The sequence below is a fragment of the Muscardinus avellanarius genome, assembly GCF_963383645.1.
Source record: "Muscardinus avellanarius genome assembly, chromosome: 5".
Classification (NCBI taxonomy): domain Eukaryota; kingdom Metazoa; phylum Chordata; class Mammalia; order Rodentia; family Gliridae; genus Muscardinus; species Muscardinus avellanarius.
This window is the reverse complement of record NC_137790.1, coordinates 99,841,799-99,860,735: the sequence shown is the minus strand read 5'-3', so window position 1 is coordinate 99,860,735 and position 18,937 is coordinate 99,841,799. Positions and strand designations below refer to the sequence as shown.

The window sequence follows — 18,937 nt, the reverse complement described above, 5'->3', positions numbered from 1 at the left end:
CAGAAAACCAGTAAAAGAAGCATGTAAATTATTTTTCAAATACCGTTTGGTTCTTTGTTTAACTAAGATATTTTGGTGTGCTTCTGACAATGTGCAGGGTACTGGGTATCATATAATGATATAAATGAAGTAGTCATTTTTTTTTTTTGTCATACTGAGGGTGGAATCCAGGGGTTTTCTACCTCGGGGCTATACTCCTAGAACTATTTTATACTTTATTTGAAAACAGAGTCTCACTAATTTGCTGAGCCTCACTAAATAGCTAAGGCTGGCTTCGAACTTGTGTGGTTCTCCTGTCTCAGCCTCCCAAGAGCTGGGATTACAAGCATATGCCACCACACCTGGCTGAAGTAGTCTGTTTTTTATTTTTTTCAAGGAAATTAGAGTTGGGGAGTGAATGAGTGTTTTAAAACAGTGATGATTGATAATTGGAAATGGCAAGTGTTGCAGGGAATATGTTGCGGGGATAGGTTGGGGGGGATGTACGTGGTGTGTGTGTGGAGAAGTAATCCCCCCCACCACCATACAGACAGACAGACAAACAGACAAACCGTGGATTCTTGTCCTAAGCTAAGAATAAGTATTCATTGCTTGGACAGCTGCTGAAGATTTAAAGAAGTTTATTAAAAAGATAGAAATATAGAGATAGTTACAGCCCTGTGCCAGAGTGGGGCACAGGGGGGCAATTCGAATGAAAATGCCAAAGAACACCAGTTTACTGAGTTTTTATCCTAAGTCCAGCAGGTCCCTTTGATTTTTGGAGATCATGTTACTCCTTATCTCCAACCCCGGCTCTGCTTCTGTTATCTCTCCAGCCAAATTTATGGCCTAAAGGGTGAGACATCTCTGTCTCCAAACACAGGCCCAGATTAATGGCCTAAGGGGGAGGCACCTCTGTCTCCAGACACAGGCTTTTACCTTTCGTCTTCTCCCCCAAAATGTGTTAAATTGTTCTTAGGAATACAAGGACATGTTAGCTAACCCTGGCTTTCTTAGTAAAGAAGATATATTTCAATATTGGACATCTTTCCCAGTATTGACACATTAATACATTTTAAACCCTCTTCCCAATACCAGTACAGCAAGCATTGCCAAAAAGGTGTTGGTGTATTACACAAAACTGAAAGTATCAATGAGAACTTCATGTAGAAGGTAACTTCAAGTTGGGCTTTGAAGAAAGTATGAGGCATAATAATAATAATGTTATGGACAGAAAACCTTAAATAAACACATAGAAGATATAAATGACAGATCATGTGGGATACCATGATGGGGTGTGTCCATATAGCGTCTAAAGAGATGCGGCCTCCCTCGGCCTGAGCAGCCTGCAGCCTAAGGCAAAGCTTTAGGTAAAGTTTAAGAACTTCCACAGTAAAATGATTCAGCAGAAAAGGGGCTAAGATGACGCCTGGAGGAAACTATGAAGGCGTGGTTTCCCCATTCATTATGGGTGGGGAGACTGAGCAGTTTTTCCCTTTTTTACCTTTAAAGGAGCTTCCGCACACATGAATGGCTCATATACTGGCCTGGGATTGGCTGTGAACTACGTGCTAATCATTTTTATTCAATAGGCTAGGCTATTTCCCATGGGAATTCCCCTTGTGGTTTTGTGCTATATATATGATTGCTTGGAGAGGAATAAACGAGACCTAGCTTGACATATCTCCCGGCTCCGTGTGGTGATCGGGCCATCGGTACTCATCATCTCTCAAAGCCCCGCCACTGTCGGGCTGGATCCCGACAATACCAGTTACATGATCACATTTTAATATAAGATGTATGAGGAAGAATGACAGGAGTTCATGCTGCCAGCTGAAAAGTTAAATTCATTTTTTACTGGAAAAGTATTCAGTTTCCAAGATCCATGAAAATTTCAAAATTAGGCCTCATATAAATGCCATCCCATTGTCCTATGCCCAGGAAAAATCCCTAAAGGGCTGAGGAATAAACCACATGCAAGGAATAGCAGGATGAGGTGGCCAGCTCCCCCAGATGCCTAGGCATCGCCTATGCTTTGTGACACTGGCCACAGCTGCCAGGTACAGCCTGGTAGGCAGGGCTGGTCACTCTTGGCTCAAGGAAAACTCTTCAGAGGTCTGCAAGCCTTTTCATTTTACCTCAGCCAGATGAATGATCCCTATCATCTCCTAAGTGGACCCCTAAGAGCCTGTTTCAGGGGCACTGGACCTGTGTACTCTCAAAGTTCCCTTTCAGAACGGCTCACATCTGACAGTGCTCCATTGGAACCTTACCGAATTTCCTCATACTTTTTCGACAAGAAGTCCCACATTGTCATTTTGCTCTGGACCCTGCAAATTATATAGCCAGTCACGATAATATGACATGAAAATGGGGGAGTGGTGAACTGTCCCTTGGTCCTAACACATTGTTAAATATTCACATAAAGGAGTTACTAAATTACAAAACCCATGCTAAGCTTAAATCTTTATTACTATTTTCTTCAGAGCCATGACTTCTGTGCCTCCCATAGGCCCAAACTAACTTTATTTTTTTAAGCCTCATGGTTTTCCAGATGATAAATTAAGAAAACACTTTGAAACATATTTTCTCATTTATGTTCTGCTTCCTGGAGCCTGCCTACCAGAATCATTGGGCTTCGCACCCCCTGCGGTCCTGTCAAATTAAATTCTGAGGAAACTTTGAGCAATTATTTTTCTTAATAATAATTTTAAAAAATACAGCACTATGTTCAAAAACATGTTGACTGCCTCAGATTCATTTGGTTTGGATTTTCTTTTATGATTCAGTTAAAACATTTAAACTAAAATGAGTATATTCATTTGAATGAGTACTTTTTGGTCATCTCCTCAAGCACAATTTAGTTTATTTTCTCCATCCTATTTATGCTATTTGAGTACTTTTCTTTAATTTTCATTATCATGCTTACTTTTTCAACTTATTTTTATTTTCCAGAGCTATAAATAATGTAGTATATTTGATTAACCGAATATTTTTATGGGACCTAATGTATGAAAATGCCACCTTTAAGTATCCTTTTCTGAGTCTCTTTTCCTTTCTAATTATCTCCCCAGGGCAAATACTTAATTTTTAAAACATCTTTGGTTGTCATATACCTTTTATATATACTTTCTTATATCTCAACATGTTTGTTTTATCATTTTTCAGTTTTATTCATTATATTGACTTACAGTGTGAAAGATGCAGATTTACTCTTTAAAAGTCTCCACATTCATCACCTTGGGGTTTTTCCTTTTTCTCTTTTTCTTCCCTAATTTTTTCCCTCTGTGTTAAATAAACAACCATTATTTATACAAAGACTATGTGTATATTACTAATATTGCATCATTACTTTTTTTCTTGCAGAATTTTCAGTCCCTTTAAGCTAATAGTTTTCTCATCTTAGAGATTTCTTATTTTTCTATATGTCTAAGAACTCTTCAAGTCCTAGTTACTATAAATATTCTCTTGAAACATTTGCCTTCCCATAAGTTTGTTTTTCTGGAGTCATTTCTTCCCAAACTCCTGTCTCTGAGAAGAAGAAATAAAATTAATATTTTGTATATAATAAAAATAAAAGAATTTTCCCATTGTCGGCACTAAAGAAAAAGATTGTTAAGTAGAAAATATGATCAGGTCAATAAAAATGAGCTAAAAATATTGAATATCAAGTGATCTACCAAAAACATAGCTGACCTATGTTGCTGAGTGGCCTTCAGCAACATAGTGAAACCCTGTTCTGTTTCAATATAAAAAATAAAATGTCTGAGGGCATAGCTCAGAGACAGAATGTTCCTGAATTCTATCCTCAGTACCACAAAAAGAAAAAGAAAAAAGAAAAAGAAATAAAATTAATCTTAAGTTTTGTATATCAGTAGGATTTATTGATTGTTGGGTTTCAATGTAAAGCGATTTTATTGAGCTGTGTTATTGGTAGATCACTTGATATTCAATATTTTTAGCTTATTTTTATTGACCTGACCATATTTTCTACTTAACAATCTTTTTTTTAGTGCAAACAATGGGGAAATTCTTTTGTTTTTATTTTTTATATCGCTATCACTATGACTTACATTATGATGTGAGATAATAATGTAACAATTAAATATAAAAAATATAAAATCTTCTACTGCCCACCTGGAAGGGAGATACCGGGCTTCAAGAGTGTAAAACATCTGAATTGTCCCAGCTGGCAGGGCTCGGAGGAAGGCTCCCAAGTCTCCCTCACCCTTGCCTCAGTAGGGCAGCTGTCAAGGGCCCTGAGCGCAGAGCCTGGTGTGGCTCTAAGCTGCTTTGCGCCTCAGCCTCCCTCCTCACTGGAGGCTGAAGTTTGTCTTCTTAGGTCTGTTATGTCAGTGGACAGTGGCCACGTATACATCTCCTTTCCAGCTTCTAAAATCTCATTTATGTCAGTTATTTTGACCCCTGTGGGTTTACCTATTTTCATTCTTTTGTTGTTATTTTAGATTTTAGTAGTTTTATGGAAAAACAGAGGTAAGTGTATGTGCACAATCAGTTGTTTTTTTTTTTTTTTTAAACTGGGATGCATATTGAATGTAAACTAGATTTTTTTTTTTTTTTTTTGGTGGTGCTGGGGTTCCTGGAAACTCTTCTACCTCCGGGCTACACTCTCAGACCTATTTTGTATTTTATTTGGAAACAGGGTCTCTTAAGCCAGCATGGCTGGCTTCGAACCTGTGTGATCCTCCTGTCTCTGCCTCCCAAGTGCGGGGATTACAAGCCTGCACCACCACGCCTGGCCTGTAGACTAGATTTTAATGAAGTATTCCAAATCATTTTTAATAAGTAGACAAAATATAACTGAGGAGTAATAATCCAATTACTGTACGTAATTTAAATGTTTTTTACAAGGAACTTTCCCTTCATTGTCTTTCATTTCTGTTCACTAAGAATGCTGTTTCTTTTTCTTCTGAATGTAGATGGAAGTTTTAGACAAAGCCGATCAAACCTCACGTCTCTGTTAGTGCAGCCCATCTCTGCATCCCTCGTTACAAAACTCATCTCTGCACCAACAACTAGAAACAAAAGCGACGTCTGCAGCCCTCTAGAACTTTCAAACAATGGTAAAATGTTTAATGCACTTCTGTGTATCTTGTAGTACTGTCTTTTTTGTGTGGTACTGGGGATATAACCCCGGGGGCATTTAACCTCTGAACTACAACCCCAGCCCTAATCTTTATTTTTTATTTTGAAGCAGGTTCTCTCTAAGCCTCACTAAGTGGCTGAGACTGGCTGCAAACCTGTGTTCCTCCTGTCTCAGCCTCCCAAGTACTGGAATTACAAGCATGTGTCACCATATCTAGGTCTTGTAGTATTTGTAAGAACTGTGATTGTTTAAAAAAATATCTTAGATGTCCATTTAAGACATGTTTACAAGTATTCCTTTTATAACATTCATTCTGATGAAGGGAAAACTTATTCTATTCTATGGCTCTATAAAGACATTTTCAGAAAGTACTTTTGATAAAGAATGAGAGTTGATCAAACTGAGGGGTTAAAAATAGAGAAAAAAAAGAATTTTGAACTGCTGCAAATAAAAGTAGCTTTTAAAGCATTTTGTACATGTACAAAAATCTGCTTAACATGGCTTTCTAGTTTCAGCTTTAGCAGTCTCATTACCTGCTAAGATTCAGTGGATAGCAAGCAGCTATCTGGGGTATGAAGTCTTTTAGTATAAAGCATTAAAGCCTAATTCCTGCAATTGACTAAAAAATCCCTCTGTCTATAGGCTTCATTGCCTGAGAGATGCTTCTTGTACGGTGGTGCAGTTTGTCAGGCCTTGTTGAACCATGTGGGATAAAACCAAAGTTAAGCTACCTGTGGTGGGATGAAAGCCACGGGCTGCATCTTATTTCTGCCTCCAGCTTCAGCATTAGACTTCTAAAGAAGAGATTCTCCTTACATATTGTTAAATTTGTCTTTAGTTGCTGTGAACTACCACTAAAGGGCTCTGGATTTTATGTGTGTCAATGTCTGGGGGCTTAAGTAGCCGTGTTTCATCTCATCTGTTTTTCTCTTGACAACAAAACATTAAAAAAATGTTTTGAAGCCTTTTCAAAATCTGTATGCATTCTGGTTTGCTCTCTGCTTTGAGACATATACTGCTCCACATCTTTCAGATGGTAAGCTTCCTAAACTAATTATCAAACAAATAAGATACCCTTGAGGAACCTTTGGTTTTGTTTTTTGTCATCTATTCTGAGCCACAAGAACTGATCATGAGCTCTGTTTGTAAAATATGTAAGCAACCCCACAAAAATAGTTTAGTGTTAAGGAAAACACTGAAATTGTAAAGGGCTCGATTTTTTCCTTGATTTAACTGATGGTTTCAGTGGATATTAGAGTCCCAGCTACATTCCAGCCACTGTTCTGGTCTCAGATCCAGTGCTAACTCTGTAACTGCCTCCCGAGAGAGGTCTACACAGGTGAGCCAACTCTCTGTCACTTCAAGCTGCTGTGAGAAAATTATAATTTCAGTATTTAGCATGGTCTAAATATTAAATGAATTTGGGAATCTCTTATCAAATAACTATATCTCTTTTCTTCTCAATATACAAATAAAGTCTTAACAAAGAAAAATGAAACTCTTTAGCTATATTTTCGTAAGAAATGAATGTGTCTGAATCCTTGAAGGAATGCTGAGATATATACTGAAACCTGTTTGCAACCCTACTGTTAAAGAAGCAATACGATGGGCCTGCTTCCTAAGGAATTATTCCACATCACGTTTTACGCATGGATCTAGTAATTAATATGGAGATTTTAGAAAAATTAAGTCAGTTGTATTTCAGTCTCTGAAAAGACATTTCACATTACAATGACATATTTTTTTCTGCTGGTTTGGGAATGGACCCCAGGGGCATTCAGCCTCCGAGCTACACCCATGCCCTATGTTTTATTCTTTATTTTGAAACTGTGTCTCACTGAGTTGCAGAGGGCCTCACTAAGTAGCTGAGGCATCCACAAACTGTGATCCTCCAATCTCAGCCTCCTGAATGCTGGGATTACAAGCGTGCGCCACCACACCCAGCTTACAGTGACATTTTAATACAGAGAATTATATTTATATTTCCCCAATTTTGATTGAGTATTCTGACTACATAGCTAAAGTCAAGCCTATCTTAAGATAATACAATAATCAATGTTTTGGACAATAATACTCATGATACATCCAAGATGGTTAAGTTTTAAGTTTTCTGATAAGCACTTATTAAATATATCAGTTGCTCATCGTGCTGAAGATTGATATGAGAAATGAATAGAAAACTGAATGAGATGTATTTTCAGATAATAAGAGTCAAGCATTTTGTTTATGAGTTAAGCATTTTAAAGCATATTATTATAATTATATATTAATGTTGAATTTTCTAAATATATTTCTGAGCACTAATGTAACAAAATCTTTAGTAATTGACTTTGGACAGCAGAATACTAAAGTGTATATGTTCTAATCAATTAATTAATTATCTTACCTTTTAACTCTATATACATTGAATCAGAATTCTCTAAAAGCCATACAGCAATGTAGTAGATTTTCTCTAATATGTTTGCTTTCCTAGCATCTATTTTCTGCTTCCCCTTTTGAATTCTTTTAACACTTTCAAACAATATATTTTGAGTAGGTTTTACCAAACCATAAACTCTAGAAATAGATCCTGATTGGCTCAAACCTATTGGCATATCACATTAACTATAATGAAAAATAAAAGACCAAGCAGGAAAAATAGAAGAAGTGAAAAGAAACAATTTAATTCTGGAAAGTTTGAATACATTTCTTGGGACCATAAGTGTTTATCTTACTTGAAAACTGAACTGAGTGAGGAGAGAAAAGAAAGTAAGAAGGAACTCTTGTCTACATCACTTGAGCCCTAGATGAAGTATTACCTAATGACTAATCTATTCAGTTGTCCATACTTTAAGTCAATAAATTCTATGTCCTCTATTCTTGTTTATATGTTTATAACCAAAAACAATTTAACAGATACATACCATTAAACTTAAATGAACAAAGAAATTCATGAAATAGTTTAAGCAAAGAGAAGTAGAAAACAAGACATTCTTATGGAGATCCATGCGAGAACTGAGGCAATTATATGAATAATGGAAAAAGTCAGACAAAACATTTTTTTTTTTTTTTTTTTGCTGGTACTGGGGTTCCTGGAAGCCCTTCTACCTCCAGGCTACATTCCCAGACCTATTTTATATTTTTATTTGGAAACAGGGTCTCCTAAGCCAGCACGCGTGGCTGGCTTCGAACCTGCAAGATCCTCCTGTCTCCGCCTTTCAAGTGCGGGGATTACAAGCATGCGCCACCACACCCAGTTGCTCAAAACATTTTTAAAGAAATATAAATTGTACTGATTAGATAATTGGATAGTGACTTCATTTTGTTTCCCCTGGTCTTCCTCTTTGAAGATTGTACGCATTTATCTAATGTATTGTTAATCTTTGTCCTTAAGGCTCTATCGAAAAATGAAGATCTTAGTTGTCAAATACTAATCTGAGCTTGTGGATCATAGATATATTCGTGAATATAGTGAGCAGAGAGAGAATGAGATGAAAAGCTATAAACAGATTAATGTAATTTAAGGGAAGAAATATAAATGAATCACATTAAATTATTTTTATGTTTGAACAAACCATTGTTTTGAAAAATCTTCCTGCTTATATTGTATAAAACTTAACATGTAAGGTTTTTCATAAGTAAATTTGGAGCATATATTATCATTCCCAAGTTGATGTATTCTTTGATAAAATTAGTTTAAGTAGATTCACATAACATCTGATAACATAACATTTATAAATTTTAACTATTTTACTTTTTGAATATCTATTTTTGCAATTTGTTACCAGTTACTTGAAGATTCAATTACAGCCTATTATTAGCATTTCTTAACTAAATATTTAATAATATGTTTTAAACACATTACTATTACTAATTGTTACAGGAAATACATAAGTTTATTTTAACCATGCAAAACTATCCATCAGTAAAAACATTAGTATACTTGAATTTGTCATTAACTTTGTTATTACATATGGAAACTAACCAATTTGTACAAAATGTCAATAAGATGCTATATATGAGAAAATTCTCACATTACACCATTCTATTTAAAGAGTTTCTTGAGAGTATCCATCAGCTTTCTCAGTTGACAGAGGACCGATATGGATTTGATACAATGTGGCCTCCTTTAATTTCCAATATGTAATCTTATTAAAATAAATGATTAGGCTTTTAGACTAAGGCAGAAGGAACAAGTAAATTAATAGATCTAAAAATGTGAGAAAACCGATAGCCCGTTTTAGAATGGGGTTGATCTGTTAGTCAGCTTTGTGTTACTATAATACAAATACCCAAGACAACAACCTATAAGGAGGAAAGGTTTGTTTTGGCTCACAGGTTAGAGGTTTCAGTTTATGCTGGTTCAGTTGCTTTTGGTCCTACAGCAAAGCAGTGCCTCACAGCAGAGTGCATGACAAAAGAAGCCATTCACCTGATGGCAGCTGGAAGTGAAGAGAAGGAAAGAGGGAGGGAAGACAAGTGCAAAGTATCCTCTTTAAGACTATGTCCCCAGTGAACTGATTTTCTCCCACTAGGCCCCAACTCCTAAAGTTCTGCCACCTCCCACCAGTACCTTAGGCTGACAACAAAGCCTTGAACACATGTTTCTTTGGAGGATACTTATCCAAATCCTAGCAGTGAGCTTTAATAACTTCTAATCATTGATATGAAAGAAAATACCCAGAAGAAAATGTGGATGATCTTAATTTGTGTGGACAACTTGTACATACCACAAATATAGTATGGTGACTTGTCATGATCTAAAACTTTCAGTGTGCTAGATCACTTCAGAAAAGACGGATGTGGGTGGTGATCAATGTGAACCAGATATTGGGTTACTGAACTCTGCAATGGCTACACCCAACTTTTGGCTTTTCAAGCAGACAATTGCACAGTGAACCTAGGAGTCTGAGCTGGAAGCTGATAGAGTAATCCTTAGAATTAAAGATCAGCATATGTGAGCTGCCAGTTTGAAGTCCTTGGACAAAGGAAAAAAGCTTCAGAATTTGCTTTGATGGACTATTCAAGGATCTTAGATAGAGTGAGCACAAGTGGGAAACCTATTGTCCAGAGTCCACAGGAAGTAGAGGCAGTCCTCTGTTTCCTGAGGAGTGCGGACTGGGCTTACTGAGGGCGACAGAACTGTCCTTCACCCGGGACTTCTCACTGTCCAGCTTTTCTTTCAAGTTTTGACTGTAGGAAGGATTCAGTTCAGATTTAATATACAGATGTTGATTGTTTGCTACAAACTTAAAGGTGACCTGGAATGTATACTTACTTGGTTACATAAAATCAGTTTAACAAGTGTTTTCCAATTTTTCCAATGCTTTTCAGCAATTTTTATATCTTCTTACATTCTTAATCTTTTTATTGTTCAAATGCCTGTCACTCCTTACAAGTTACAGAAACTGACTAAACTTCATTGTTTATATATGTGAAAATCCATATAAAGCACATTCTCTTTTGATGAATGATCCATTTTTCATAATGAACAGATACTATAATTTACTAGAATCTATCAGATTCCTCACTGCCTTTCTGATTATATCCTGTTATCCCCTTCATGTATCCAATGTTTCTTCCTTTCAGTTTATTTGATATTTCCCAATTATAGATTACATGTTTGTGTCTTTGTAAAGTCCCAGAGTCCTCCAAATTATTGCATCTCAATACAAGTGCCATATTCTCTACATAAAGAACTATAGAGAGCTCTTCCCAAGTGAGACGTGGCTTTTTCTGACTCTGCCAAATTTACATGAATCTTGGTATCATGATATATTCTAATAAACTAAAACACACACAAAAAGATTTTTATTAGGATTTATTTCTTCTCTTTATTTCTATGTTTTAATATTTTGAAGTCTTCTTTATGCTCCAGAATATGATAGCTGTTCCATGAATATTTGAAAAGAATGTATTCTGCATATATATAAACATTTAGATTAACATTTATTTTTTTTCTTTTTCTTTTTTTTTTTTCTTTTTTCTTTTTTTTTTTCTCTTCTCCTTTTCTTGTAGCACGAATGATTGAAGCCAGGGCCTTGTTCTTGCTATGCCAGCACTTGATCCTTGAGCTACCTTCCTAGCTCTTTAACTAAGTTTCTGAATCTATATGTTTTAATATTTTATGTTTTAATATTCTATATTTTATGTTTTAATATTCTAATGTTTTAATATTCTATATCTTATTAGTCCTAAAATCTTCCACAGTGAGGAGGATTTATCCTTAAACTTAAATTTATCAAAGCCGGGCGTGCTTGTAATCCCAGAATTTGGGAAGCTGAGACAGGAGGATCGCAGTTTGCTGATAGTCTCAGATACTTAGTGAAGCTCTTTGCAACTCAATGAGATCCTGTTTCAAAATAAAGAATAAAAAAATAAAAAATAGGGCTGGGCGTGTCGCTCAGAGGTAGAATGCCCCTGGGTTCCATCCCCAGTACTGCAAAAAGAAAATAAATAATAAATAAATTTTCCATTTTACCTTGTAGTTCTGTAAACTTTTTGCTTTATATCTTTTAAAGTCATTACTTAGGTGTGTATGAATCAGATATGTTACATATCCCATGTTAGATAAACCACTTAACAAATGAAGTGATATTCTTAGTATCTAGTAATGTGTGCTTTAAGTTTGATTTAGGCTTTATTAACTTTATTTGTAACTATGTTCTAAATATTTTGTTTCTTTTTGCTTTCAACCTTTATTTTAAAATTTTAATTATTTATTTGGTACTGGGGATTGAACCCAGGAGTATTCTACCTCCAAGCTGTATCCCCAGCCTTTTTTAAAAATTTATTTTGAAACGGGTCTCACTAAGTTGCTGAGGGTTTTTCTTAGTAGCAGAGACTGGCCTCAGACCTATAATTTTCCTATCTTAATCTCAGAAGTGCTGGGTATATTGGTATTTTATACCATTGTGCTCAGATATTTATTTTTATTTTATATGTTTCACTAATAAAGTATTTTTTATTTTAGGTACAGTCTGATTAAACTTTAGCTACAGCATTTGATTTGTTATATTTAATGTAACTACTGTGTATTTACGCTTAGATTCTTTTTTTTTTTTATCTTAATTTGGATTTCTTCTTTGTACTGTGGATTGAATCCAGGAGTATTCTACCTCCAAACTATATCCCCAGCCCTTTTCTTATTTATTTTGAAACAGGTTCTCACTAAGTTGCTGAGGGTTTTTCTAAGTTGTACCACATATGCTTTTCTTTTATTTTTCTCTCTAGATTTAGATTATTATATTTTTTCCTTCTATTTTAGATCTTTAAAGTACTTTTATGATCTCTCAGTTTATGAATTACTTTTCAGACATTCCTTGCTCCTTATCTGCTTGATGCTTATGTAACTTTCTTTGTGGTCTCTTACAATGAAATGAAGAAATGCAGCCCTTTAGAATTCTTACTTCATAGAGGGAGAGTCACTTTTTAGAGCTGTCTTCATCTCTGCCATGTGTGCAGGCCCAGGGCTTTCTGGCATTTGCATGAGGCTATTTTCAACCTGAAGAAATTTACTAAATTGGAGAATGCATCTTTTTTACCTCATGGCTTCATTTATCTGGTAAGATCCTCTCATGACTTAAATTTGATGCAGTAATTCCTTAACTTCTTGCTAGAATCTAACATTCTAGCTACCATATTGCTAGTAAAGGAAAACTCCGCCATTTCATCTCTTCATTTCTTGGCTACAAATATGGATGACTTTGTGGTTACACAGAGATGAACTGACATAGAAACCAGGTTGCCATCAGGAAGTCATAGTATATTAAAAATCTTCAATTCAAGGACAGTTAGTGAATGGACAAGGTGTGAACAGGTAAAGAAAAAGAAAAAAAGATATTATTGATACTACTTCTGAACAAGAGTTAATAATTACTATTACCTCTTCACCAAAAAGGGCAATCTAAAGCCAAAGAGTCAGGAAGCCAGGTACATTTGACCCATAGAGATAATACTTTGAAACACAGAGATGAGTAAAAAGTGAAAAATAGATCTGTATGGAGAGAAATTATGTACCATACAGTATTACAGGTCATTAGTCTGTTGACTAATTTTATGATTTATGATTTGTGGAAGGGTTTGATAGAGAGATGTGGGAAATCAACACATTTTCATATTGATGAGAAACATAATGAAAGTCATTATTTTTTCTAAAATTTATATTATTTAAATATATTCTTAGCTTTATAACCTTATTAGTTACAAAAAATAATGAAGTTATTTTTCCAAATTTATTCTAGCTCCAATACATATATGCAAATAAGTATACACATGTGCTGAAGACTTGGGATAACTAACCACTGAGAGAAGAGAGAGAGAGAGAGAGAGAGAGAGAGAGAGAGAGAGAGAGAGAGAGAGAGAGAGAGAAAGAAAGGGCTGCTGCCCCTTTCTACCTGAGTTACTACACAGCACTCAGACTCTAAATGCCTTGTACATTGTGCAAATGAATACTAGAGCAATTTTTCAATACTGACACAGAACACATAGAATTATTACAGGTTATAACCACATAAACTTCAAGCTTAATATCCAGGAAATACATATGGAATGTTGTACTTATTAAGAAGAGAATGCACAGACTTAAATGGAATGTTTATAAAAATGTTTATTCTTTATTTATAAATTTCAGTAACATATAGGGTCATAAAGCAAATATCTCATACAAAAGTATCGTTAGCATACAGATTATTTTTTGTCTCTTATATAAATGACAAAACAGTAGCTCATGCCTTTTATGTGGCTATTTAAAAATAATTTGAAATGATATTATGCACATATATATTTAAAAGGAATTTAAATAGAAATCTTAAAAATTAAGTGTCTATAAAAATAAGACGATATGAAAACATTAATGTAATACAACTTCATAGAAAATTTACAGCCTTAGTCAGGCATGATGGTGCATGCCTGTTGTACAGAAGACCCTTGAGAAGATGTTTGAAAAGCAGAATATCTGAGAGTTGGCGCTATAGCTTTCCATGTCCTTTAGACTTTTCCAAAGCAAATTTAACCTGTCTGTCAGTTGAGTTTTCCACAACTGGGGCTGTACCTTTAAAGTGGAATATCCCTGGGTTTTATTCCCAGTACCAAAAAAGAAAATAAAATAATAAAATAAAATAAAATAAAATCTACAGTCTTAAATGCATGTGTACATATGAAAATAGAAATTAGGTAAAGAACAGCAGTTTAATCTGGTAGGACTTGAAGGAAACAATGCCCATAAACATATTATTAAGAAAAATAAGAAAACCAGTTTATATTTTAATCCTTTTACTGTTTTTTAAAACAGGAAGTCCCCATGCTACATAAACTTTTAGCAGAAGTTGGGCAAGAAAGAAAAGGTTTCTAAAAACATTCAGGAGATAGTAAGATCCAGATATGTAAAACAAACTAAGACAATGAGAAGTTAGTCTTTTATAGATACACATAAAATATTCTGAAAATAATGGTCAGTAAATACAGGATACATGTCACAACCACATTTAACTTATTCCAGACATACATACACTTTTAAACACTGTAAAGTCCACAGTTTTCACCATAAAATAAAAAGCTTTACAGTTATCTCAGTAGATGATTCTCATCTAATTATAATAAAATTTCTTAGCAAAGTAAGAATACAAGTGATTCTCTTAATTTGATAAAGAAAATTTTCCAGAAACCTGTAGCAAACAATTTTTGAAATAAAATATAAGAAATATATTTTAAGTTAGAATAAAAGACAAAGACCAATCAATTTTTCTATCACTGCCTCCACTCCACCCTGTGCTGGCATTCCTAGTGAAATGAGAGATTAGGAACAGGAAGCAAAAAGCTATAAAGATTCAAATGGAAGAAATAAGGTTTCAATCTATTTGAGAAAAGGGAATGTTTTCCTTAAAAACAAACAATAAGAAGAAATTTGTAAGCCAACTATTAAACCATGTAGGAGGTTAAGAAAAGGACTCATTATAAGATAAAATATAAAGTTAAATAGCATTCTTATATGCCATGTAGTTATAAGTAATTATTTTAAGATAGCTGGAAACCCATAAAAATAAATCTCATGTTGTACAAAACTATTGTGGGTAAAAAAGAAATAGTCAAACTTTAATAAGCAACTAAAGAAAACTAAGGGGTATGTCATGTATATATGCTAGTAAATATAATTTTCTCAGATGAGTCTATTAATGTCAGAGAATTCAAATAAATCCTGAAATGTCTTTTCATGATACATAAAAAGTTAATGTTAAAGTTTATAGGAAAAAAAAAGCCCATAAATATCCTCCAAATGTACCCCAAGTTGAACAATAATAAAGTAGATTATAATTTTGTTGTTGATAATGATGATGATAGAGGATTATTATTATATCATTTAAGATACTATAAAGCTACATAATTTAATAGTAAGATTGAAAATGAATTTATATATTAATTAAATGCATTACATATGACACCTTTGTAGAGAATAAAAATTAATTATTCAAAAAAATTTGAGAGAATACTTGGGGTATTCATAGGCAAAGACAATAGCAGTTGCCTATTTTACCACATAGCCTTGCCAGATTAAAAAGTCATAAATTTGAAAATTCAGTTAGAAAGTTTGAAAACATTTGAATATGTTGTCATTAGAATAGCAAGGTATTTTTAAGTCAAATGAAACAACCAACATATTTTCAGTGAAAATATTAAAAAATTAACTATATTAGTTTTAAATAATAAACAAATAAAAATGAAAGCTTATTTATAATATATGATAATTAATAGAAAATAATATTCATAAGAAGGAACCTCTATAAAATGAAACAAAATAATAATGCAAAAAGAAATAGTCAATAAATATGAATGAGAAACTTGGGTGATGAATATACATACATTGTAGGCTAGAAATTCTACTTGCATTAGCATAACACATGTGCAAAAAAAAATGTAAGGATGTTTTTTTGCCACAGTATAATATCAAAAAATAGTCCTCCTCCGTAATTGAAATGGAATATAATTTGTGATTGATATATAAACCAAACACAAATAACAAGTAAAATGAATAATACAAATCTGGACCTACTTTCAAGAAAATTATAAAAAAATATGAAGTAAAAAATAGAATATAATTTATATAAAAATATAAAACCTACAAAAAGTAATAGACTATGTATATGTCTGTGATTTTGCCTGTGTCTGGGGTTTTTCCTATGTCTGTCTATCTAAATCTATCTACCTGTCAGTATATCAATATATCAAAATACTTGTCTAGCCGGGCGTGGTAGGCACGCTTGTAATCCCTGCACTTGGGAGTCGGAGACAGGATGATAGCGCAGGTTCGAAGCTAGCCGTGCTAGCTTATGAGACCCTGTTTTCAAATAAAAAAGTATAAAAATAGGTCTGGGAGTGTAGCCCAGAGGTAGAAGGGCTTCCAGGAACCCCAGTACCACCAAAAAAAAAAAAAAAAAAAAAAAAAAACTTGTCTAAAATTATTAACATGAATCATGAATTTCAGTGTAAGAATGAAATCTGTAAAGTTGTATTCGTTTTACTATTGTAAAAGAGTATCCCTGAAGAGTCACTAAAATAATATATGTTAAATCTAAGTTGGATCATTATTCTACATTGTTAGTGTTTATTAATTTATGTATGTGATACATATTTTATATAAAGCAATTGAAATGGAGTCTAACAGCAAAAAAACAGTTTATTCTTCAGATAAAAATAATTTCTAGATGGAGGTCTGAAATGAGCCTTTCTTTCACTTTATGCTTTATTCAAAGAGTGAAGTTAGTAGAATCTTTTTTTTATCTGTGATTTCAAGGAGCAGAGAGTTCATAGTAATGAATATATATATATATATATATATATATATATATATATATGAAAATTATTACTCTACTCTAAGTTGTAAGGCACTATATCAATATGAGGCAACATTTCATGCAGTATATTACACATAGCATATATTTTCCTCACTGCTGAATTAGTAAAAACATATACAATATTGAGTGTTAGAAAAGTAGGAAAGACTTCATCCATATCTAAGTCCAAAGACTGGAAAAAGAAAAAAAGAAAAACAAATGTTTAGTTTGATTATTTGGAACAAAACTAGAATAAAAAATTTAACAAACATTTAAGACAAATACAAATTATTTTTAATTTTATGACTTTCTGAAAAAAGTGAATCTATGAAGATAATAAAAATTAGTGGTTTTTTTAGGGAGAAAGGAGAGATGAACTGGTGGAGCACAGAAGATTTTTAGATCACTAAAAAATTCTGTATTATCCTACAGTGATTGACATATGTCACTGTTCATATGTGGTTAAAACCACATGTAAATAGATATGATGTAATAATACTATATTGACACTGGTCTGTCAATCATAACAATCTCCAACATTTATTGCAGATGCTCCTTATATGAGTCAGGGGGGAAAGAGGATTATTTGGAATCTCTGTATTTTTTACTAAAATTTTCTGTAAACGTTTGTAAACATAGTTTATTTTCCAGAGAAATGCATACCATCTGAAGTAAAAGCACAGTGTCAGGCTCATAGACTGTCTTTTTATGGGCAAACTATGTCCCTGAAGTCGAGAGAAACCAAAGTTGGAATCAGGTCTTTTTATGCACTAGTGCAGGCTCAGCAAGAAATGCTTTATGTCTTAGCACTGATCAATGGATATACAAGCTTTTTTTTAAATAAATTTGTTTACATAATGTTGGGAAGGGAGAGGTATGCATTGGATGTGCATTTTCTAGCATAAGCATGATGACAGAACAGACCGAGCAATTAATCATTATATTGTTTTCCTTTTCATTACTGCTTTGTTTATATTTGAGAGTGCCTGTGCTGAGAAACCCTGAGCTGTCCATGGTGACTGTTTTGTTTATGTCTGTGTGCGCCTTGCATTTTTTTATCTTTCAAACTGCCTGCTCAATAACATCTGAGAGGGAAACTGTGAGGAAATTTTATTCTTTTCATTTTCCTTTTAGCCAAAAATAGTTTATAAACAAAGCTGGGACTCCTGCCTCATACTCAGAAGTGAGGCCCCCAGGCTTTCTCACAGGACCTTTACATTCTTGTTTTAGTTAAAATTATAACAGACTTAATGTACTCATTTTCTTGTAAAGTTAATTTAAATTTAAATTGTATAATTTTAAAAAACAAAATATCTATCATAATTTTTTGTCTAGCAGTAAGATGTAACAATAGAGAGCCTGCCAGTGTTATGTGACTATTTGGAATTAGCTGCTTCTTTTCTTTTTAATTTTTAAAATATCTTTTATTTAGTGTGTTGTAATTTTTATTATATTGGAGTATGGAGTGTCTGTCAATAGTAGGTGTGGGATTTATTTGTTTATATTTCTAATGCCTTAAGAAATATGTAACAGAATATGGATGAACAAGCATTTCTCTTTCTCTGAATATATATTTTTCCCCAGAAATTAGAATTGTCAAGATGCAAGTTGAGTCAGCCACAGAATTCAAAACGATAACTAATGTTGTTGGATATGTAAAGGGCTTGGCACAACCAGGTAAGAATGGTTAAGTAATTATACTCTACATCTTATATAAAACTACCAAGATAAGATCTGTAGTAATTTATTTTAGTAACATAGTTAAATATTCTACTTTAGATGTAACTGAAAGTGTATAGCATTCTAAAATTGGATCATATGAAATTAATATGTCTATTATTTTTCCTGCCATATCTTTTTAAAAATAAATCTTAGTAGAGAGAGTGAGCATACAGGTGAATGTTCAGATTTGTCAAATTGTCATGTGCAATTAAAGCCAAAGTTTACTTTTCACAATTTGTCTAAATTTACTGAGTAATTTTGTCTAAGCTATCTTGGTAATTTAATCAGTATTGGGTTGAAAATGTAGATTACTTTTGGAAAA

The 18,937-nt window shown here is 33.6% G+C and overlaps 1 protein-coding gene across 1 annotated transcript in view; it reads left to right on the top strand.

Moving 5' to 3' along the window:
* NAALADL2 (N-acetylated alpha-linked acidic dipeptidase like 2) overlaps positions 1 to 18,937 on the top strand; it is a gene marked incomplete at its 3' end in the record, with an annotated part of 975,844 nt that overhangs the window by 583,517 nt on the left and 373,390 nt on the right. The window contains exons 6-7 of the mRNA XM_080695918.1: positions 4,920 to 5,063; positions 18,478 to 18,570. Coding sequence (XP_080552044.1) covers positions 4,920 to 5,063; positions 18,478 to 18,570 — 237 coding nt within the window. The remainder of the gene's footprint in view (positions 1 to 4,919; positions 5,064 to 18,477; positions 18,571 to 18,937) is intronic.